Below are 24833 nucleotides of genomic sequence, written 5' to 3'. Positions count from 1 at the left end.
GGACACATGTGGAGACGCATTTAAAGCCGGACAGGTGTGATCAAATTGCCCACGATGGCTGTTAATGCCATTTCTGAACGGGGGCCAGGGTGAATGAAGAGCCTGTAAATGCCTGAAAGGGGCCTCGTCTTGTTGTTTTTATCGTTGGACCTCGCTCAGTCGTGTTTCTTCTCCAGTTCACAGGCCAGTGCCACTGTCGTCCCGGCTTCGGAGGTAAACAGTGTACCGAGTGTGAGCAGTTCCACTGGGGAGACCCGCGAGTGCAGTGCCGAGGTAACTCTCACTGTGACTTCAGCCACAGAGTAGACAACATTTTAGATCACAGCTCACATTCAGTTCTCACTAATAATGCAGAAACGTTAAATAAAGTGTGTTGCATCTGTACGTCTCAGTAATGCGCAAGGTCTGCGCCGGATAATAACAGGACTCATGTTGAAGACAAATAAATGATTGAAAAGAAAATGAGATTATTATCGTGGCTAAAAATGGACCTTTATTCAAACTTTAGTCAAGTCCTCTTTTAGTTGCTTTAATTTTGTTCCTTTTAAAATTACCCACTATTTAGTAAATGTCAGTAAATGTTTCTGTGGCATTAAAACTTTTCCTTTCTGTATCTTTAGAACAAGAGTGTTTAATCATCTTTTCCACGGAGACCACTGGCGTTACTCTATCCTCTCTTTCCTCTTTCATTCAGAGTGTAACTGCCACCCGCAGGGCTCAGAGATGGCCCAGTGCGACAGGGAAACGGGGGCGTGCGAGTGCCGGGAGGGTGTGGAGGGGATGCAGTGCAACGAGTGCGCCCGCGGCTTCACCGGCGTCTTCCCCTCGTGCGTCCGGTGTCACCCGTGCTTCGAGCTGTGGGACGACGCGGTGTGCCAGCTCAAACGGGACCTGGAGCACATCCAGTACCAAGTGAAGAAGATCCTGGAGAGCGGGTTCACGCCGGGACTGGGAGACGGACGCCTCAAAGAGCTGGAGGAGAAGCTGATGAGGGTGAAGGACCTCATCAGTGGAGAGGACCGGGACAGACTCTACCAGCTGATTGGACAGAGCATCGATGACCTCAGGTAGACAGATAGATAGATGGATGGATGGATGGATGGATGGATAGATACATGGATGGCTATCTATATATTTGGGTGGAGGAAGTTCTACTGTGTTTGCTTTCTCACCACCTCCATGAATCGTGTGTTCCAGGGCTGAGATCGCCCTCACAGATGGACGTCTGATGGGCATCGGCCGAGAGATGAATACCACGGCAGAGGAGGAAGAGGCACTGAAGCGCACGCTGACCGACTTAGAGAAAGAGCTGAGGGACGTCAACGCTACTGTGGCTCTGAAAAAGAAGCTTCTGGACGACTACCACACCTCAGGATTTTCAGGTAGCAAATTCAAAAACCGAACACAGCGACGTGTGTGATAGAATAAAAAAAAAAGTTAGATACAAACACCCGCTCTTCTGTCCTCACAGATCAGTTTGAGAAGGTGAAGAAGTACTACCAGGAGTCTCTGAAGGCTGAGGAGAAGTGCAACGCCTCAGTGTCCGGCCCTCTCAGCCCCGTGGAACAGTCCAAAGAAACCCGAATGCTCACCGAAAAGCTGCTGAACAACACCAAAGACAAGCTGCTGAGTTCTCTGGCTGCTCAGAACAAATCCTTAAAGCAGCTACAGGAGGAAAGCGACGACCTCGAAAGGACAATCCATCACCTCAGTGACAAGGTAAGCAGTGCAGGAAGCTTCACTGGTACATCGTTTGACATTTAACCTTCAGATATCATTTAGTTATTGTCTGCTTGCATGCAAAGAAAGACAAGCGTTCTCCTTCTTCTTCTTCTTCTTGTTATTATTATAAGAAAGAAAAGATAATTGAGTTAGATATCTGACTTGTTCAGTCAGAGAAGTGCTGTTAATGACTCATACTATGTCATCCTCTGAAGTCTATTCAATTTCTGCTCTCACTGTTGTGTTTTTAAGCATCCAGTTTATCCATTAATACATTGCAATACTGATTTGTCCAGCAGTCTGTGGTGGTTGTAGTTTTAAAACAAGGCAACACGGTCCTCTGTTTCTAACTATTCAGTCCTACAGTGACATCTAGTGGCTGAAACCAGAACTGTTTGCAATTAATGGATTGCATATAGTGGGCCTTAATAGACATTAGCAGTGTTAATATACACAGTTGTGCTTAAAAGTTTACATACCTTAGCAGATTTTGTGATTTCTTGGTTATTTTCAAAAAGATATGAATGATAATGACATGATGGTTAGTTGTTGGGTGAAGCCATTTATTGTCAAACAACTGACAACAGAAACTACCCAAATGACCCGGATCAAAAGTTTAAATACCCCAGTTCTTAATACCGTGTATTGCCCCCTTTAACATCAATGACAGCTTGAAGTCTTTTGTGGTAGTTGTGGATGAGGCTGCTTATTTTCTCAGATGGTAAAGCTGCCCATTCTTCTTGGCAAAAAGCCTCCAGTTCCTGTAAGTTCTTGGGCTGTCTTGGATGAAATGCAGGTCTGAAATCTCCCAAGAGTGGCTCAATGATATTGAGGTCAGGAGACTGAGCTGGCCACTTCAGAACCTTCACTTTATTTCGACTTGGCCTTGTGTTTTGGATCGTTGTCATGTTGGAACGTCCAATTATATCCCATGCGCAGGTTTCAGAAACTATCCAAATGACCCTGATCAAAAGTTTACATACCCTAGTGATTTTGGCCCTAAAACATCTTGGTCTTGGCCCCACTAAAGTTAACCATCCTCACCTGTGATCTGTTTGCTTATAATCAACATGTGTATATAAAAGGCAGGCCCTTGCATCTTTCATCCAGTGCTGCACTGACGTTTCTTGATTCTGAGTTATGGGGAAAGCAAAAGAATTGTCAAAGGATCCGTGGGAAAAGGTAATTGAACTGTATAAAACGGGAAAGGGATATAAAAAGATGTCCAAGGAATTGAGAATGCCAATCAGCAGTGTTCAAACTCAAATTCAGAAGTGGAAAATGAGGGACTCTGTTGAAACCAAACCACAGTCAGGTAGACCAACAAAAAATTCAGCCACAACTGCCAGGAAAATTGTTAGGGATGCAAAGGACTGAAATACAGGACTCTCTGGAAAAAAAAAGTGCTGTTTCAAAATGCACAATGCATATGGGACGTTTTTGTGTTATCATTCGTATTCTCTGAAAAATGGACAAGAAATCATAAATTCTGCCAAGGTATGTAAACTCATGAGCACAACTATAATAATGACTCCTCAGAATCTTGAGTTATTGGTCGTTTCAAATGAAAGAATGCCAAAAACCAAAGTGTTTCCTCCACCTGAGATGTTTTGTGATGTCTTAATGGATCAAAGTCATGTGATTGATGGTGCTCCCTTAGGTCTGCGGCGGTCACAGCGATGACAGCGTCAACGGCAGTTGCCCCGACAGCCCATGTGGCGGTGCCGGTTGTCGTGACAATCAGGGTAACCTTGTGTGCGGAGGAGACGGATGCAACGGGACAACGAGCATTTCGGTAGAGGCGCTGAATACCACCAAGACCGTCGCAGCCCGTCTCAATGCCGCCAATGAGGAGCTGCAGAGCACCTCCAGAAAGGTGCTGAAAGACTTTCTGTTTGCACTGAACTCAGTTTATGCAGACTTAATTTAGGTTTCTTTACTGACTCTTGTCTCCTTGTGTCCAGCTCCAGGATATAGCTTCTCTGACACAGGACGTGAAGAAGCAGGCGATGAGCGCGCTGGAGAAAGCCAAGAAGAGCAAGGATAATTTTGAAAGTAACAACAAGAAGCTCAAAGACTTTATTAAGAAGATCAAGGACTTCCTCACTGGTGTGTGGACGGTGTTTCTGTTTGCAATCCTGAATCCTTTTTCAGCTTGAGTGAGGTTTTACTGATCCTCGTTTGCTTCCCCTGTGTTGTCTCTTGTGCTGCCCAGAGGAGGGAGCGGATCCAGAGAGCATAGAGAAGGTGGCTCTGCATGTCTTGTCCATCAGGCTGCCGTTCAACAGGACCACTCTGGACAAAATGATCATGGAGATCAAGGACAGGCTGTCCAACCTCACCAACATTGAGGGAATCGTCAATGAAACGTCACAGCACTTAAGCACAGTCAAGGAGCTGCTAGACAAAGCTAAAGAGGCCAAGTAAGTAACGCTGCTGTTTGTCAGTAAGTAATCTGATAATCACATTTTCCTTAAACCTCCTTACTTGTTGTCAGAATGTCACTCTCATGCCTCCTAAACAAAATTAATGGGAAATAAAATAAGGCCACAATACAGCTGATTGATAGTAAATAAAACTGTAAGTGTGGTGACTTTGGAGCTCTTTGGTTTCTTGTTCACTTGGGAAATATGTATCTAAATAAATATATGAGTATGCTCCGGGCCAATCAGATAGTTGTGGTGATAGACAGAGTACAGATGAGAGAACAGGTGAGGGAACAGGTGAGAGGAGAGTTGAAGACAGGTGAGAGGACTGATGAGAGGACAGGTGAGGGAACAGGTGATAGGAGAGGTGAGGACCAGTGAGAGGACAGGTGAGGAAACAGGTGAGGAAACAGGTGAGAAGACAGGTGAGAACAGATGAGAGGACATGTGGGAGGACATTTGAGAGGACAGGTGAGAGGAGAGTTGAGGACAGGTGAGACCAGGTGAAGGAACAGGTGATAGGAGAGGTAAGGACCAGTGAGAGGACAGGTGAGGAAATAGGTGAGAGGAGAGGTGAGAACAGGTGAGAGGACAGGTGAGGGAACAGGTGAGAGGAGAGTTGAAGACAGACGAGAGGATAGGTGAGAACAGGTGAGGGAACAGGTGGACGACAGGTGAAGACAGATGAGAGGACAGATGAGAATAGGTGAGGGAGCAGGTGAGGGAGCAGGTGGACGACAGGTGAAGACAGGTGACAGGAGAGATGAAGACACGTGAGGGAACAGGTGAGAGGAGATATGAGAACCAGTGACAGGACAGGTGAGAGGGCAGGTGACAACAGGTGAAGACTGATGACAGAACAGGTAAAGACAGGTGAGAGGACAGGTGACAGTTACGGCCATAACACTGAGACCCAAAACTAAACGGCAGATGGCAGCAATGTTCTTATAAGAACTTTCAGGTTGTTCATTAAATGTAAACACTTTCATCCTGAACTTGTTCTTCTTTGCACTAAAACAAAGGGAAACCTCTGGAGTTATTTATTAGTTATTAGACTATTGAGATCACCTTGGACTGTATTTGGTCCCTGAACTGAAATGAATTTCTGGTTTAAATAATAAAAGGGCTATATTTAGGTTATTTATAGCACCAATAACAACAGCCACTCTGCAGGACTACTGTCTTTTCCATCTTAATTTGTGGCACTGTGCAGGAGCCGGGCAGAAGGAGTGAAGGATATCGTGAATAGTACCAAGCAGGCACTTGATGTTTCTGAGAAGGCCATAGAGAAAGCGAAGACAGCGCTGAAGGAGGCCAACGAGAACCTGAACAGCACGAGAAACGCTGCTACTGAGGTACGGCATGCCTGAGAATACAGCTCTGTGTGCGTGGCAACAAGTGAGCGGCGCTTATTTGAAGGGCAGGTTTTCTTTCTAACTTAAATGTTTTACGTCTAGGTTGGGGAGAAACTGGTGCAGCTGGAGGACAAGCAGATGGACGTCATGATGCGTCTGCAGAACCTCTCCGCGGGCGTGGAAGCCCTGAAGAACAAGACGGAGCAGAACAGACAGATGGCAAAGGAAGCACAAGCCCTGGCTAACAACGCCACGCACCAAGCGTCCTCCCTGGAGAAGGTGAGCGCCAAGTCCAAAAACAGGAAGCAAATCATTTAGAGGGCGAAACGGAAATCACAGCAACGTTGCCTCGTTGTCCCACAGAGCCTCAACAACACGGAGGAGCGGTACCGGGAGCTGCAGAAGAAGGTGGACTCTCTGGGCGGCGGAGACTTGAGCGAAATCCATCAGAAGGCCGCAGATATGAAGAAGGAGGCAGAGGACCTCTTCAAGAAAGCAAAGGACGGGATAGATGAGCTGGACAGTGAGTATATGAGGGTGACCTGACCTTTGCCTGGGAAGAAAACCTCACTGGAACTGTTAGCGCACCCTCGAGAAGCTGTTGATGTTGATATACCTGATTTAAAGAGCTTGAAGGACGACATAACATTATCTGGTATCTTTAATGTAACCTTTCCCTCATTTAGGTTGGAAGTTAGGAAGTTAGGGATAGATGTACCGGGTCTTCCACCCATTGCTTAGGCATTCGCCTGCCAGCTCCTCATACTTGGCCCACTTCCGCTCAAAAGCCTCCTCCAACCGGTCTTCCAGGGGCACAGTCAACTCCAGCAGGACTACCTGCCTCGATGATTTTGACACGAGAACCAAGTCAGGCCTCACTGTAGTCAATGGGGAGGATGTTGTAGACTGACTGGTTTAGGAATTTTACCCAGTGTGGCTCCGGTCTCCAAAGCTCTGCCCACAAAATCTTGTGGTCCACCTCCTGCTCCCATCAAGTCCACGCCCCCTGTTGTCTCATCCCCACCATCCTGCTCAAACAGGTTTCCTCCACTCCTGCTTGGACCTTCCTGGATGAGTCGGCGCCTTTCCTTCCCCTCGACTTATTGATCCCTGATTATTACGGTTTAAGATTATCAGAAGAATCCATAGCACAGACTTCAGACCTTTTATTTAAACTGGAGATGGCACGGTGGACCAGTGCAAGCAAGCTCTCTCTGGTAGCACGTCATGCTAATATCTGTAATACCGCTGCAGATGTGAGATCTCCCTCTCTCTCTGTGTTTGCAGGTCTGCAGAGAAGGTTCAAGGAGAACGAGGACACCATGGAGAGACAGCGCATGGAGCTGGACGAGCTAAGGAGAAACGTCACCTCGGTGCGCAACATCATCCTGGAACATGTGCAAAAGTACAGTAATTGCGTGTGATGACGTACCTACCCTGCTGTATCGTGAGGAGAGTTATGACTGAAACAGAAAAAAAACTACAAAACAACTCTTTAAAAATAAAACTGCTGCTCTGGAGGCCGCTCCTCTTCTACTGACATTTCAAGTTTACCTGTCAAAGTGTTGCCTTCCGTTATCCACGTACTGTACCGTATTTTACTCCTAGATATCGAAGCTGTCACAAGTGGGTAACCTGTGGAGAGTATTTGTTTCATTATTGATGAATATTACACCAGCTATTGTATCAGATTATGTTATCAGAAAGTTGACCAAAAGATTTTAGTGTTTGACATTCCTGTTAAGAAAACTGTAAAATCCTTTGATTTCTTTGTTAAATGATATTTTATATGTTATTACAAAAAAATAAAAGAAATGGAGATGTATTCTTATAAGCAAAGTCCAGTCCGAGGTGTGATGATGGAGAAATAAATAAATTTGATATGGTTTATGGAAATTCATTGCGTTGTTCACAGTGTGATACTTCCATTGCTGTAGTGGAGACGTTGTTCTGACTCCCGGACACAGGGGGGCGCTGTGTACTTAAGACAAGTTACACCACCTCCATTCTCAGACTCTTTTGAGGTCATTTGAACTCTACTTATTTAAAGTTTTCATCTCCTGCGTGCTGATGTCCCCACTGTGGTATAAATAAATAAGGATTATCTTATTTAGGGGACCGAGTTCCTCTGTCCTGATGCTGTTTCTTACTCACCAGAGCAGTTTACATTAACTCTACATGATGTTAACACTATCAGCAACTACCTATGGTAATTGGACTTCCCCTGATGTGACAACCCATCTGTGGAAAAGGACAAACAACAGAGACAGCAGCCTGTCACTGAACGAGCCTCTCTGCCTGACTGTGGTGTCCTGTAGAGGGTGGTGGACATTGTTCATGATGGACCGGAGTTTGTTCAAGGGACTCCAGCTCTGTCCCTACCACAGATCCCTCCTTCTGTATGAGCTTGTCCAGCTGTGAGGTGAACCTTCTTCTTAGTGTTGCCTCCTCAGCAAACCACAGCGTAGAAGAGGACACTGGCAACGATAGTCTGGATGTCCAGCAGCTTCCGGGAACGTTAAATGACCTTAGTTTACAAAAAAGGTCAGAGCCGTCTCTATTTCTTCAGAAGGCTGAGGCTATGTTAGCTGAACAGTCCAGATCTGGTCTGAACCAACTCTACACAGTCCCCGTTGATGGTTACAGGATGCATGTGGGCCCTGGACCTCCGGAAATCCACTACCATCTCCTTGGTTTTAGCTCTAATGATCCGAAGGATACATGCCCTATGCAGGCCCTAACCCTAACCCTAACCCTAACTGAATTAACCTTTACCCTTAAATCAAGTCAGTGCATGACCTGTTTCCAAACCCCGTCAAATTACCAGCATGACCACTGTGTCCCGAGCATGGTATCCTCTAAACGCATCCTAAGCTGCTATGCAAAGGCACCTGGACAGGGATGGTACCAATGGAGACATGATCCAGAGCTCAAGTGGGCATCACCTTGATTCAGAGCTAAGGAACTGCCAATTCCCACTGAGAGAACATCACCTGAAGGCATCCCAACCTCAGTGAGGGATTGGCAGCTGTTGGCGAACCTTGGACGACAGGCCACACTGCAATGACCGACCTGTCCTTGAGTCTCATTCCAGGAAAGAAAACAATAATGAATGTAGTAATGAGTAATGAACCTTACAGATTGTGCATGCATGTGCAAAGAAATAGTGAGGGAGAGGGCTATAGTACAGGAGAAGTGTGTTAATGCCACGCATAATCTCTGGTAGTGTGCATAAAGTGACTGCAAGAGGTGGAAAAGCGTCTCAGTGTGTGTTCACCTCCCCTACAGGGACATAAATCAGTGCTGTCAACATGCTGTCAGTGAGCTCTGTTCAGTCCCAGGTGCCTTTAAATTTACTTTTACAGTTGCAGTGATTTCTCCCTCTTTCTCCAGCTGTTCTCAGTATGAAGCGGCTCTGCTGCTCTTCTCCTCTTACGGCACTAGATCCAGCGCTCTAACAAAGGCAGGCTGTCCTCCAGCAGCTCAAAGAATGTGTAATATGACAGAGATTTACAGCAGGCTTTGTCCTGGAGAGAGTTCTGCTCAAACACCTGCACACACCACCCAGAGCTGCACCTCGGGCGATTAAATGAACACGCCAAGAGGTCGCTTGTTCAGTCAGTCACCTCAAGTTTACACAAGGTGAATTAATATCAAGCATGGCCGTGACTGAAACGGTGCCACTACCTGTAGTGCGAGGGAGGCTGGCCCCATGCGCGGTCACCTCTTGCTTATTGGGGCGCAATCAAAGGGAATCTAATCCGTGCAGCGGGGAGCGCGCATTCCTGCTGCGGGACAGACACAGGGGATCTTTGGAAAACATGCGGTGGGTTTCTGGAGCAAAATATTCAGCAGAAATTAACATGGAACAACTTCATTTTTGGCATCATGCAACACAGTTAGACGTGTGTAATTAATCCCCCGTAAAGTTCACATTATGTGTCACTCTCTTCAAACTGCAGCAGTTTACATATTATATACAAAACCGTTTTCAGGAAATCCTGTTGTACATGAATTGTACCATCCCTGTACAGCCTGGCTCGTAAAATGCACACATCTTGCAAAATTTCACTGCCCAAAATAAGGAGATGGTGGTGTATTTCAGGAGGAGGCCCAGGTCCCACCTGCAGCCGGTAGTATCTGGGTCTACAGCTGGATCACAAGCTGGACTGGTCAGCTAATATAAACTCAGTGTACAACAAAGGTCAGAGCCGGCTCTACTTACTGAGGAGGCTACAGTCTTTTCAACGTCTGCCAAAAGCTGCTGGAGATGTGGGCAAGTGAGTCTGTTATCTCATCTGTTGTCAAAGATACTGACAGAGAAATAAGAACAAATGATTAACAGCGATTAAGGGTTAATTTTTTTGAGAATGACTTACTCGCTTAATGTCACATGTTGGATAAATTAATGATGGCCTGGCTTCATGCATAGATTCTGAATTTGTCTCAGTATCTTCTAGTATATTTTATTTACTCCAGCAATTCAGAATGTGGTACGTAGTCTAATTATTTGCTTATACTGAACGCCCCCACTTCACAAACGGGTGAATAAGGGGACACCAAACACTTATTTTTCCCACTTAAAGAACTGCTGTTATCACCAATATCATCATTATCATCATCATCAATGGACGACGGCTGAGGTGTTTGCAAATTCTGTGCAAATCCAGCTCCTCCAGCTCCTCTGAGGGTTAATGCATGTTGTGCTTTCTTGCTGCCACTTGTCTGTGTAGCATTAACTTTGTAATTGTGTGCACACTGGAGTATTTATTGGGTATGCTATATTTATTTTAATCTATTGACAGATCCATGCTCACACTTGCGTGATTTCTCCTTATGTTTCTGGGATGCAGCATCACTGATGCTAATGGAGTGATAGGGGGCTCCAGTCACTCCCAGCACCAGAGCCTTGCAGAGAGGGTGACCCAAGAATCCATAGTAGCCCACCTTAATGTAATTAATTCATAATCCCAAAACAACCCTGCCACCCTGCTGTGACGTCTCCTATTATAATTGAAAATGTACCTCATTGCCACTACTGTAGTTTAAAGTCCTCGGAGAGGACCCCTGCAGGCCTGGGGCTCCAAGCATTAGCTTGCCTCGCTTGGTGCTGCACCTCTGGAGGTCAGGTCAATAATTCAGTTCACTTCAAATGTCTGGGAAGGTTCTCAGTCATCCTAGTCATGGTATATCCAAAACAACAAGCTGCAACAACGGTGTACAGACGTGTAGATTTTCCTAAAGACGTTTAATGCAAGTAGCTTCTTCAGTTCTAAAAGACTGGTGGGGAGTTGGGGTTTAAATAGGAACATCTGTGGGTGTTACCGGTCAGAAACTTGCATGACTAGTGTTCGTTGACAATTAGATACTTACCTGTTGTTGGAGGAGACAGGTACAAGTCCAGTTGCTTTCTGAATGATTTCTGTTTTCTAATTATTTTGTTGTCAACATCAGAGCATCACATGACCTCGAACATACAATACCAGATGACAGAACCTCATCTCTGTTGGCCAGTTATTCTTGTTTGGATTTTATATTTGATCGACCCCGTGGTGGATTCGAACCCGTGACCTTCCTGTGAGCGCCCTCTCTCCCCGCCTGGTTTTGCTGCTCCGCTCCGTCGGTGGAATCCAGTTCGGGGTTTCCGAGGGAGCAACGCAGGATCCGAGGACTCCTCATCGGAGCTTCAAGTCAGGGAACTCCGCAACAAGTGGACGAGGAGGGAGACTGTCTTATTGACGCAGCGAAACGGTGAGTGCAGTCTCACAAACTTTTCAGAGAAAAACACGAAATAAAATGTATTCACATCATATATTGTGCAGGTTTCGAAAATATTTCGTTAACGGGTTTAAACACAGCGTCTCGCGGTGATTTATTCTACATGAGAGAAAGTAAATGTGATTTAAAACAAAAATGAAAATATATTTAATATTAAGACTAGGGCATGCTGCAACACCATGTACAACAACACCTTTTATTTATGTTTCATTTTAATAAATATAATTTGCAGTTTAGAATAAACGCATCCAAACACTGTCGATGCTGGTTCCGACTCATTTCTGTGTCGTACCCCCTCTGTGTTGACTTCAGGTCCCGACTCGGAGAGATGCAAGCCTCGCTGGTAGCCCTCGTCTGCGGTAAGTAGACTGTTCACCGAGCGCTTTGAAGTTAATCCATGTTTTCTGCTCCATAACAAATCCTCAGAAGCGATTCAGTGAACGGGCATTACCGCCAACAAGTGTCTCCAGGTCACCGGGCTTTCTTTGATAGTCTCTGGGAAAAATGTGGAGCTTGTGGTGGTGTGTTCATGTTCAAGGACTGTAAGAGAATGCTTTGAAAGTTGCGTTTGTTTAAAAGGGAGAATCTGTGAACATCTCACATTACCAGATAATCTTAGTCAAAGTAAATCTTAACTTAACTTTGTTTTTTTGTTTTTTTACTTTTGAATGAGGCTTTGCTGTGAAATCCCACTCCTCATTTACCTACATAATCATCAGTATTTAAAATCCTGAATATTAAAAATGTTAAATATTAATCTGGCCATCCATGATAAATCTGCAAATTGTTTGGGAGAATCTGTGAACATCTCACATTACCAGATAATCTTAGTCTGAACTTTTTTTTTGTTGTTGTTTTACTCTTTACTGAATGAGGCTTCTTCCTTTAGTTTAATTCTTCTTCTTTTACACATTAACTCTCTTAAAAGTTAAAAGGTGAAAATTTGAAATAGGTGAATAAGGTGCAGTCGTCGGTAATGGTTTCAGGATCCTGGCGCTACTTCCATAAGATTGAGAATGCTTTGAAAACCACATATTGTTTTTAGTTTTGGTCTGTAAGCTGTGACACATCACATTTCCAGATAATTTGGACCAAACCTGTCTCTTCTTTCAACATTTAACTGTCTCAGAGTTAAAGGATGAAAGCCTGAGACAGGTCAGTAGTTATTTCAAGAGCCTCACATTTCTTCCAGAAGATTGAGAATGCTTTGCAAGCTGCGTTCACTTGTTTTTGGTTTAGCTTTTGCAGTGTAATGGCAGTGAAATCTAATAATCTGGACATCCATGATATGTCCCGAAGTTGTTTGGGAGAATCTGTGAATACCTCACATTACCAGATAATCTTAGTCAAAGTGAATCTTAACCAAACTTAGTTTTTGCTTGTTTACTCTTGAATGAGGCTTCTTCCAGAATACTTTGAAAACCGCATTCACTTGTTCTTAGTTTTGTTTTTAAGTTTTTTGCAGCGTAATGTCAGTTAGATTCTTTTATATTACTCAAACTGCAGTGCAGACATAATCATCCAGATTTAAAATCCTGAATATTAAATATATTTGAAATTAATTTGGACAGCTGTTGATGAGTCTGCAAGCTGTGCAGGAGGTTTAGGAGCGGACCTGTAAACGCCTGTAATAAGACCAATTATCATTTAGTGACTACAGAGTCTGAAAGTTTCCAAAAGCTCAGTCAGAAACAGTAGCCTACCCACGCTGGATGTGAGGCCGATGGGAGCGTCGGCCCCCGCGTCTCTCTGCGTGGAGATAAGATAGCCTAGGTTTCTTTTTTAGGGCCCTCCGGTGCCCTCGGGGCCTCCTAGGTCGCCTCTGCCTGTCTGTCTCTCTCTGTGGGTGGTGTCGCTCTGTTTATGGTCCTCCTAAAACTAGCCCAGCTGAATCCGCAAATAGAGGCTCATACCCACTCCATACCTACCTCCAGCTAACCGCAGAGCTTTCTGGATGCGTGTGTGAGTCGAGTACGTGCAAAGTAAATCTAAGAGAAGGATAAACAAACGCACAAATAACACAGTGAAGTTTTAAATCTTATCGACACCTGCAGAACTCCGAGCAGAGAGAGTGTGTCCTCAGTGATCTAAATATCAGTTTGAGTAATGACCCTCAATAAAATGCATCCTAATGCATTGTCCCCTGCAGCTAGGAGACAATGGGCTCATTGCTCCAGTTAAAGTCTATTAGTGCCTGCTGTTATCACCCACAGTGTCACCCTCACTGATTATTGCTGCAGCTCTTTACAGTGGCTAACAAAGCTCAGCGGTAGCAGCAGCGGTAGCAACTTTAAAGGCTCATTTAAGGTACTGCGGGACATAGACGCCGTAACCTACGTACAGAGCCTACCCCGGTGCGAGCCATTTATACGTGTGCGCTCATCAGTCTTGCTTGTTCTGTAAACACTAGTCTTGACCCAAAACAATCAATTCGAAAATTGCGGAGATGGAGTAGCAGCTGGAAATACTAAAGGGGAAACACGCCACGACCAAGCGGACCAATCACAACTCTTGAGGTCTGCGTCGTCTCGGCTCGTAGTTACATTTCTGGGGAAGTGCACATCAGGCTACTGCATTAGGGTCTGAGCTGTCGCTGTAGCCTAAAGTCTAAACTGGATATTACTTTTGCTGTTTTCCTGCCTTTTGTTTCTGGCTCAATGTAAGACTACAAAGTCAGTCTGAATGAGCCCAAGTTCATAAATACAAGAAAAGCTTAATATTTGTTCTTCATATCCACAGAGGTCTTATTAACACAAGTTCCGTGTTAATAAGACCAGACTAGAGGAGTTTTGGAGTCAGTTTGAATCTCCCAAGGAGAACCTTCACAGATATTCTTCTTTCTGATTGTGAACGTGCACATGCGGCAGAATTTGAGAGAGACGATCCGATACTGATCTTCTGTTATTCTGAATGTCTATTATCTGACCTGATTTTAAACAAATTTATGGACATTTCTTCTTCTCACTTGTATTCTCCGAGGTCCCTTGTGCACTGTGTGACTGGATTCAGTCCAATAAATCTTTCTGTCAAAGTTAATGTAGTGTGGAGAGGGTAGCTCGTACCTTGTGTTCTCTGGCCATCCAACGCTGCCATAAACTCCCTAACCCTCTCTGGAATATTTTTGTCCTTGACGCTGTCTCCAGGAAACTTTTCTCTTCTTTTAAACGCACCGTTAAGCGTTTGTTATTGTTGTTTCGGTGCAGCCTTTGCCTGAGTGTTGTTCTTATTTTTCCGTATGTTGTGAATCATGTTGGTAGTATTGAATAACGATCTCTTACTACCACCTCGCCAAACGTCCACATTGCATATTTTACAAATTTCTGTCTGACTGACTTCCAGAGTTTCCAGAGTTTCCAGATTTTCCAGAGTAAAGTTCTTTTACACACCATTATTTTATGTCACGTGATTTCAGTTATTCTCTTTGATTTGGCGGTGTTGATGGCAGCCAATTGCCTCTTAAGACAGAAGAAGAAGAAGTAGAAGTAGTCAGTTTTTTGGCAGCTCTAAAGCTATCCAACCACCGTTAAAACAGAAGAGAAAGAAGACTTTTTCACGCTACAGGGACAGGGATTTGGTTTATGGCAAACCTGAAACAAATACCTACAAAACACTTGGCTGAAGCCTGATAGTGATGAGATCATTTAAAAAATGCCTGGTTTAGCCCCGAAACCGATCGGGACATTGCTAGTTATCATTGCCAAATCAGAGAAGATGGTGAAACAACTTTCTGCATCTCTGCTGTAGTTTGCAGTGAGAAATCCAAAGCAAAAGATTAAGTGAGCTTGGATAAAGAAGTGGCTGAGGAGGCAGGGTTAATGAGGCCTGTTCCTCAGTCGGAGCTGAAATAAATGAAATAAAAAGCCTTTATTGTGTTTTTATGCAACTGAAATGTAGTACCCATCACAGAACAAATACGAGCATACATAAAATTCTCTACAAAACGTCGCAACACAGACCGAGACCATAAGAAATGAGGCTGCACAGAATACTAAATATTATAGTGAGTTTTATAGCCGTTGAGTGTGTTTATTAAGGCACTGCATGGCTTTGGGAAAGTGGGATTTTAACTGCCAACAAGTTAGCCTCGAGGGCTAGAATACAACACCATCCGCTGATCCGTGTCCTCGTAGTCTTGCTTCTCTCACTGTGTCTTTTGCAAAATTTAAATCTTGGGCAGTAAACACGTCTGATGTTATAAATCTGTTCGGGGGATTTAAGGTCAGATCTGTAAACACCTTCCCTCCTCTTTCACACTCTCTCAAGAGCTAAAAAACAAAACAAAACAGAAGAATAAAACAGCTTCTAGACTGAGTGGTGGGGCGTAAGGATGGATAAAGAAGTGTCTGTGTAGTAAACCAGCTACCGAGATACAGAGGGAGAGAGAGATGGGGTCAGCCGAAAGGAACAGAGAAGAAGAAGTGTGTTTACAAACCTCCCGCGCTGTCATTACGGAGACAAGCAGCCGTCCGTTCAGACTCCCGACGCCTCTGAGGACAAGCTGCAGAGGTCAAGGGTCACTTCCAAGCCCCCGGGTCAGAGTTGGGGTTAATTGGCGTGTGTTCAAATGAATGTCGCTGTCATTATGTGTGTGTGATGATGGGAATAAGAGAGAGAGAGAGAGACTTGGTAAAAGACTGAAAGGCAAAAGACAAAAGAGTCAGCAGTGCCTCCACTTCTTTGCTCTTGCTTCTTTACAAATCTATTTCTGTTCTCCTGCTCTGGGAGCGAGGTAGACGTTGCGGGAAGCTGCCGGTGCGTGCAAATCTCCTCTTACCTGTTGACATTTTAGGATTTCTATTAAGTGTAAGTGAAGGAGGCGCTGACTCATCGACAGTCTGTAGGAAGGAAAGGAGAGGAAGCGGAAACTTTACTTGTCGTGACGCAAAGCAAATCCTTTCAAATTCACCTTTCATGCAGGTTTGTGTGTATAGGAATGGAGCTTTGTTGAACTTCTGGGGGTGGGGGTGGGGGGGCATTAAGAGCTGGTTAGTCAGTGGGAGTGAGAGAGTGTGTCCCCGAAGCCTTTGTAAGCGGCAGCCTCCGGAAATGTGCGGATGCCAGAACAATGGTGCAGTAAAGCCTAATAACCACCAGCACTAGAAACAGAGAGAGAGAGAGAGAGAGAGAGAGAGAGAGGGATTCTGAAAAAAATAGAGGGGGTTAGAAAGGGCTGGGACAAAGAGAAAGAGAGGGAGAGAGAGAGAGAGAGACTTTAGGCAAAGGGGTGGGAGGGGACAGGTTTGTTCATTTGAAAAGACGGTGAGATCGGTTTCCCCGTCCCGTTGTTGGCAGGAGCTTTTCTGAATGAAAAGAGGAGGTGGAGATGAAAGAAGAAGAGGAGGGGGGAGGATGAAGTGGCAGGGAGGAGGCGTAGGAAATGGAGCTGGTCTCATTAAAGTCAATGGAGGGGGAGGGAGGATGGGGGGGGGCTGTTAAAGTAGTGAATATGAGCTGCAGAGCTGCTTGTAGTGAGCAGGTGAGCAGGTGGGAAGAAGTGTGGACTTTGGGAGCAGTTTCCAGTTTTAATTCTCTGATGACATCACTGATAGAAACACAGTAGAAAGTAATGAAATCTATATTCTAGACCTGCATACATACGCTGAGAACAGACAGCTCATGTGCTACATACTGTGAGTTGCAGATATGTATAGCCTGTATAAAAACAGGCAGCACCTCAGCACCGTCAATAGCATTTAACGGTACTCCACAGCGCGTAGACTGCAGCTAAAGGTCAAATAGTCGATGTTCAGCCTCCTTCTCTCTGTTACCACAGGACGTTTGGTGAAGTTGTTAACTGACTGCTGTCCAGAGGATTTGCTAGCGTTAGCGTTAGCCTTTTCAGATGCATTGCAGTAGTACTTCAGTTGTATTTCAGGACTGACGTCTTTCATCTTTCGTGAAGTATTTCCACACACTTGATGAACCGCTGCTAGTTTGCTGCAACGACCCACTGGGCTCCTCACCTGTCTTCTAGGAGGCGACCATGTTGTTATTGTGATCAGTGACATAGTCTAGGTGATGCTTAAAGCGCCACGGCACAGCAGTGAAGTCGACTAGTCTGTACAACGGTCTGAAGGTGCCACGTTCATCTGTACAAACAACGCTGTGGAAGTATAAACACCAGAGGAAGCTCTGTCTCCTAGAGATTAATTTACTTCGGTAGGAGAAGGTCAAATCAATCCCTGTTTTACATCAACAGCTGAGCTCAAGTTCGACTTCATCCCTATAACACTCCGGAGTTCTTGTGTTCACAGAGAGGCTGCTGGCACAGAGAGGATGTTTATCGTCTCAGTCATTAGACGATTGGACATACGAGCTGTGGGAGATAGAGAGCATTATTGGGATCTGTAACTGTAGAAGCTGCAGGTTTTTGTAGCTTTCAGTGGGAAATGTTCAATGAAAAGGAAATATGTGTTGGAGATGAAATGGAATGGTTTTATATTACTACAGATTGTAGGTTTTATTTTGTTTTGTTCATTGTTTTTACCTTGTGAGTACAGCATTGGCGTTTAAAGTTTTTGATTTCCAGACACGTACTACTTGCAGTAGATCTAGGAAGATTAATTCTGACACTAAAACACTGTAGTAAATAAACCCACAAAGGCAGAGCGTAGAGGAGACTCTGTGTTTTATTACTGTGTTTATCCCAGCAGGATGCAGCCTGACACAGGCACACACACTAAGATGCTTTAGGAACAACTAAACCTGGCCTCCAAATTCACTAGATCCCAAACTGATCAAGTATCTGTGGGATGATCCACAGAGGACACTCCCCAGAGAGAAATATCTATGGGTTTTTATTCATTTTTGATCTTGGATTTGTTTCGTATTTATTGCTACAAGCCACAGACCCAGACTAATAACGGGTTAATAAAAGTTGGTGTCGTGTGGCTTGTTAAAAACTACTCTCAGACGCATCCACACCTCTAATTATCTAATAGCAGACACAGTCACAGTGTGATACTGCAGCGTGCTATGATAAGAAGGATGGATAAGGGAGCGAAGAAACAGAGGATGTAGCCAGAGACAAATGAAAGAGAGAATATAGGGAAAGATGCATTTAGCGTTTAGTTTATTGTGCATATTTCTTACGATCATTTTGGAATTAAACCTTCTATGATAGATAGGGTTAGGCTTAGCTACAGTGGGTTTTGGTTTCATGTCGTACTCCTGTAATTACACACTCCCAGACAAAAGGTCTAATAAAGTCTCTTGTAAACCTGGGCCAGCTGTCTCAGATCTGTGTTCCAGGTCAGTGAGGATGAGTGACGCTGACATGAGAATTTGTAAAACGTGTGCGGTGGGTCAGTGTCTTGTCGGTGCATGTTTTGATAGGGCTGACTTTTAGGGGCTTATGCTGATTTTGGTGGTCTGCGACACACATCTGGTCAGCACGCGTAAGTGAGGTCAGGCTTGGGTCTGGCTCAGGGACAAAAAGAAGCTCCACGCTGTTCTGGGCTCTTTAAAACGACAACATTTTCAGTTTAATACGAGGAAATCTGTGTGTTGAAGGAACATGCCAGTGGTTGTGAATGTTTGAGAGGACGCATGTGTCTGACAGATGACTTTATCATGACTTTATGATGACTTCTTTACATTTTCCTGAATCATTTTGAGCTGTCAGGCCATGTCAGGCCAAGACAAATATATGATGAATGCAGTCCAAACGTACAGTAAATGACCCCGGAGACATGCTACATGCAGATACATAACTTCCCGGTGTCGACTTTAGATTACACATTTTTAAGTCAGTTGTTGATGTTTAATCAGGTTCTTAGCCAGGCCTATTTGATGACCAATTTATAAAATACAGATTACAATACTGCCCTCTAGACCATTAGGTTAAGCAAGCTTTCACACAGAGTTTAATAGCAAAACATAATGAGGCCCAGGACGAAACCAGGGGGTACACCACAAGAAATATTTCAGACCTCTCTGCTTTACTTATACATATATATTTTTGTACTAATTGCCACATCACTAGTGGTATTAAAAAAATGTTTCGAGGAATTGACTAAAATCAAAATGACATTTTGCCCCTCTGCACCAGATGACTTTTACATGACTTTATGATGACTTCTTTACATTTTCCTGAATCATTTTGAGCTGTTTCAGTTTCAAAATCGTAAGATATGTGCACAAAACTAATTAATTCCTGATATCTGTGGTATTTCCGCAACATTTTGCTAGTTTTCTTGCACATGGCTTTGCTTTTGTGCAGCTCTGATGGTGCTCTCAAGGCCGTAGCTTCGGTCAGGTTTAGGGCCTCCGTCACACGTGGGCTAATCATACGTGAAAGCTTTGATTGTTATGTAACCTAGATGCCATATTAGTAGGGTTTGAATATGGCATCTGGCGTCTAACTGATGGACAAGAACAGCACAGAGAGTCAACCAGACCATATATGGATTTGTTATTCTTTTTTAAAAATGTACAGGAGATTAGGAGCGGACATGACTGTGACAAGTGATGGATGAAAATGGATTCTGCCGTTGGGTTTAAGGTCTATGTCTAGACACAGTTATTATCAGGAGGAAGGGTAAACCTGGTACAGGAAGAGCAGAAGGTAAAACTGTATTTTTTGGCAATGTCCCATATGTTAATGTAGCACCAACACTATAAGAACTGATGCGCGACACCATGAGATCAGTCTGAACTCGCATGGCTCCCAGAATCAGAGTTTTTATCTTTTTGAAGAATAAACTGTCCCCACATCAAACTTTGACCTTCTCCAGTGATTCCTTTTGACTGTGAAGATACTCCAGATACCAGTTGACTCCAAGAACCTAGATTACGTGTTGAAGTAAAGAGGGACGGGGCATTTCTTGGCCTGGCTCTGCGCCTCACCCTTTTTTCTTTGATCAGATATTTAATGCCTGTAGGAGCTGATGCAGGAAATGGTTTGTATTTAAAAAAAATCTAATCTGAATCAGTTATGGATCTTTTCTTTTCGAGGTTCAAGTGCGATACAAGAGGTTACAAGTGATATATCACCATTGGATCCAGTTATAATCCATTTAACTGCCTGGTCATTTTGCCCTTGACATAAAGAAAGAACAGCTTTTTAATCTTGTCGTCGGACCAGGTTTTGCAGCGTTACCCAAATATTGCAGAACAGCTCTTACTTGTACATGTGACCCCAAATTATGACTTATGGAAGAATGCTTTAATCGCGTACACGACTGCGTTCATTCCATTTTTAAATTCCTAACAGATTAGTCGTCTAATAAATCAGAGAGAATGTCCATACCGAGGCGAAGGGTTTGAAATATACATGCAGTATATCATTTTATATTAAATAAAATCGCCGTCAAGTTGAATAATGAGACACGTAGGATCCAATTTTGTTCTCTGCTTATATTTTGCCTAACTTATGGAGAAAAATTAGTCTCATAATGGTCCGTGATCCAAAAGTGAGATTCACGAATGCCTACAACGATGTGTGTGTGAATTTGGGTGGTCACAAATGTGCAGTTTGATTTCCCAGTTTCCCGGTGACACATAAACGCACCCTGCATTTATGCACATTGCTCTGTAAATACACTTGGGGATCATCGAGCAACCATTTTGAGACTATTTTCTCTCCATAAGTTAAGAGGCTTTGGAGAGTTTAATAAGAACAGACAAAATAGACCCAGACGAGATAGACGAGATTCAGAGATATCGCAACAAAACTGGATCCTATGTGTCTCATTATTCAATTTGATTGCAATTCAGTTCAATTTAAGATTATATACTGCATGTACATTTCAAACACTTCATCCCAGTTGGCACACTTAACGTATGTGCTTGACATATTTTCATTTAAGATTTTGTTGTTTTCGAGCCTAATCTGAGACCTTCGAGCATTTTCATCAAGACGAAATAGCTGTCTCCCTGTCACTTTTGTTCAAGTCACAGTGTATTTTGTACTGTGCAGCATCGATTAATTGACGTATATGCAGAAATGAAGATCACTTTTATGGATTTCATGAAATTAGCATCGTTCAAGCGTTTGCTAATTTGCTAAATTTGGAAATCTAAGGAGATTAAAGCACCCGAAAATTGGTTCTTCAACCGGTCTCATCTAAGCCTTCACAGATTCCTGGGGAGAGGATTTACAAGCATTGTTTGATTGATTGTTTTAACCTTTCTCGTTCTCTCCTCTCTCAAGGGACACATAAGGTCATCATCAGTTCAAGCCTAATGTTTTAAAACACGTAAAACTCCCCCGTGTATTCTAAATTATACTCGAGCATCCGACGCTCAGCCACACAAAGTTTACCCTCTTTCACATCTGGCAGTTTTATCATTTAATCATCAGACACACCACAGTAAGCTTATTAAGCTCACTCAGAGTGGTTCACAAACAGTTCCTGTGTGTGCAAAAACAGAGGCACGAGTATTTGTAATTGGGTACAGTACAAATAATTTCCCTCATAGTCCCGCGTGTGCTGTAGTTTTCTCTGAGCTTTTCCTCTAAGTGCAGCCAGATTGTCTCCATCAGATGCTCTGATTAGCACCTACAGCAAACAGGACGGCTCTCCGCTCGGCGCTCCATGCTTCCCCGAGCAGCTGTTGAGCGCCAGGGCAAACACACAGCGTCGTAATCACTAACCGAAACCTCGCTCTTCTCTTGGGCTGAGTAACCGATGTACAGGCCAGCTAGCTGACCGACAGGCTGCACCCAACATCTGCTGGCCATGTGTGCCTCTTATTTGGTGGACTCGTTAAGCTCCGGGCACCATGGCAGGGAATTTGTGGGCAGTAGTAGGTAGACTTTAGGGGAGAATTTTATAGATATGATCATCGTAATCGTCTAAGTCCCACAGCACTTTGTCGGTTTTATGTGCTGGGCCTGCAGGAGTGCATAATTTGTAGCAAGGACTTCACCATATCGCACCATTAGCAGCATTTAAGGATATTTTCCTAAGGGGAGCGAAGGAATGAGAGTTTGTTTTTTACCCTAGAAATTCTGATACAAACTCTGCCATCTGATTATAACCCTGCAATCTGGCTGCTTGTTTATTTGAATGTAAACCATCAGTAGCTGCAGATGTGAGGATGAAGGTTTGCAGGACAGGAAGTGAATAAGCTTCACACGTCTCTGTACTTCTGAGATACATTCTTTAAGCTCTGCTCTACCCTGTCCACCTGTTGCTGGTGGTGGTGCCCTGTTCCATATTTCCTCCCCAGCATGAAGTGATTCAGACATCTCCAGTATGGGACAGGAATGCGAATGTGTCGTCCAGTCCGACCAGCTGCTTCCCTGCGTCACGCCTTGTTAATCTAACAGTGTGTGTAATGGTCAGAGTCTGGCCTCGCTCACTGAAACCCTCTGTCTGTTAGACAGCCAAACTCAGAAACAGCTGAGAGAAAGAAGGCTCAGAGACCATGTCAGGCCAAGACAAATATATGATGAATGCAGTCCAAACGTACGGTAAATGACCCGCGGAGACATGCTACATGCAGATACATAACTTCCTGGTGTTTTTCATATACAAACGACTTTAGATTACACATTTTTAAGTCAGTTGTTGATGTTTAATCAGGTTCTTAGCAAGGCCTATTTGATGACTAATTTATAAAATACAGATTACAATACTGCCCTCTAAACTATTATGTTAAGCAAGCTTTCACACATTGTTTAATAGCAAAGCATAATGAGGCCCAGGGCGAAACCAGGGGGTACACCTCAAGAAATATTTCAGACCTCTCTGCTTTACTTATACATATATATTTTTGTACTAATTGCCACGTCACTAGTGGTATTAAAAAAGTATTTTGAAGAAGAATTCTCTAAAATCAAAACGACATTACACCCCTCTGCATCACAAGTGTCTTTGTCAAACTGGTGTATGGGCACCATCAGCACTAGCTCACTGTGCTTTCATCTGTTAGCATTTTTGCTGTTATAGCAAAGCCAAATCACAGGAAGTAGCCATTAAATTATGCACTGCCTGGGAATCGAACCCAGATCACAAGAATGGGAGTCTTGTATGATACCACTACACCAGCAGTGCCTATAAACCGTGGTCCCGTCTGGGTGGTAAAAAACATCAGTTAATAATCTCATGCGCAATCTTGTGGTTTCTGATTAAAGGAGGTATAGTGCAGAAATCACAATGTGTCAAATAGTTTTCCCGTTTGTCAACTTTGACATTAATAACAAAACATAATGGGGCCCAGTATGAAACCAGGGGGCACACCGCAAGAAATATTACAGAAATCACTGCCAAATGTGGGGCTCTCTTCATTTTCTAAAGTGGAACATGACGTTATGTCCCTCTGGGCTGGGACTGGTCTTGCAGGAGCAGTGCAAGTGTCTTAGTCAGGTTGGTGCATGGGGCTTAATTTGTCTAACCAGTCACTTTTAGTTATATCTTAGTGTTTCGAGTGTAATTTATAGAAGTAAAGCATCTATTTTTGTAACTCTGATGTTGGTCTCTACTTTATGTTGTGGCCCTCGAGCCAGGTCATAACATAAATAGTTCATCTTTCATTTGTTGACTCCCTATGGGAAATTTCTTTGTACTCCCACTTGTGCTGCACCTTGGGAGTAGTTTAGGGCGCTTAAGAACTGCTTCTCCAACTACTATAGAAAAAGTCTGTGCCATAATGAGCCATGGGAATCATGGAATCAGACCATAAACTATGCACTGCCTGGGAATCGAACCCAGATCACAAGAATGGGACTCTTGTATGATACCACTACACCAGCAGTGCTGGTAATGGTGGGTAGGTCGGAAAGATCAGTGAACAGTCTATTAAGGGAGGATGAAAATTGAGATGAAGGCAGACAGCAGACCAGAGTGGGAGTCACATGTGACGAGGGAGGTGCAGTGGACATTAGAAGAAAAGACAAAATGGGAGGCTGAGAATAATAAAGTGGCGAGGAAGGAGAGGAGAACAGCTGGATGTTTGGCTGTGGGAGTTGACCATCCATCAGCTAAGTGCAGAGCAAAGAGAGGACGGCGACGTGCAAACACAGAGAATGTAAACTAATTAGCCTGGAGGAGTTAAAAATAAAAGGCTGTGGACTTTTATCTGCCCAGGTCTTAAAGTAGCCGACTGATGAAGTGTGCTAAACGTATCTGTGGCTGAGGCCAGGTATGCAACTCATTGTAAATTGATGCTAATCTTGTCTGGATCTGACCACGCTGTCATTTGAATATTCTCGTATTCTTTTTTCTCTTAGCCTCTCATCCCTACTTCCGTCTGAGCAAATATGCATGTGTGGAGTCCGTGTGTGCCTTCTTGTCAGACTGTTTGTTTGTTTGTCTTGTCTTTTACTGCATGGTCCACACCGGTGGATGTCACAGCAAACTGTCTCTCTCTAGGAATGTGCCACGCCGATGTCACATCCCACTCCCCTCCATCTCAACACAAACATAGAACTGAAGGATGTAATAAATCTGTGGGGTTAGATGGGTGGAGATGGGTGAGAAACTATTGAGAAACAAAATGTGCATTGTTACTCGGCAGTGTTTAGGCACTATTAGCATTAAAGTGCAGATAAACAGCCAAATTAGCTGCTGCTGTAGCGCCAATTTATAGGTGAAACTGCATGCAA

The 24833-nt window shown here is 43.9% G+C and overlaps 2 protein-coding genes across 2 annotated transcripts in view; both read left to right on the top strand.

The window, feature by feature from the left end:
- Positions 1-7403, top strand: part of lamb2l (laminin, beta 2-like) — a 64767-nt gene extending 57364 nt beyond the window's left edge. Inside the window, exons 25-35 of the mRNA XM_084553536.1 lie at positions 177-273; positions 695-1067; positions 1198-1382; positions 1472-1719; positions 3383-3598; positions 3687-3831; positions 3938-4145; positions 5362-5503; positions 5606-5782; positions 5867-6026; positions 6791-7403. Coding sequence (XP_084409662.1) covers positions 177-273; positions 695-1067; positions 1198-1382; positions 1472-1719; positions 3383-3598; positions 3687-3831; positions 3938-4145; positions 5362-5503; positions 5606-5782; positions 5867-6026; positions 6791-6927 — 2088 coding nt within the window. The 3' untranslated portion in view covers positions 6928-7403. The remainder of the gene's footprint in view (positions 1-176; positions 274-694; positions 1068-1197; positions 1383-1471; positions 1720-3382; positions 3599-3686; positions 3832-3937; positions 4146-5361; positions 5504-5605; positions 5783-5866; positions 6027-6790) is intronic.
- Positions 7404-11609: 4206 nt separating this feature from the next.
- Positions 11610-24833, top strand: part of lamb2 (laminin, beta 2 (laminin S)) — a gene marked incomplete at its 5' end in the record, with an annotated part of 54535 nt that continues 41311 nt past the window's right edge. The window contains one exon of the mRNA XM_084553886.1: positions 11610-11640. Coding sequence (XP_084410012.1) covers positions 11610-11640 — 31 coding nt within the window. The remainder of the gene's footprint in view (positions 11641-24833) is intronic.

This window comes from Chelon labrosus (genome assembly GCF_963514085.1).
Source record: "Chelon labrosus genome assembly, chromosome: 10".
NCBI classification, from domain to species: Eukaryota; Metazoa; Chordata; class Actinopteri; order Mugiliformes; family Mugilidae; genus Chelon; species Chelon labrosus.
This window is presented reverse-complemented; position numbering and strand designations above follow the sequence as displayed.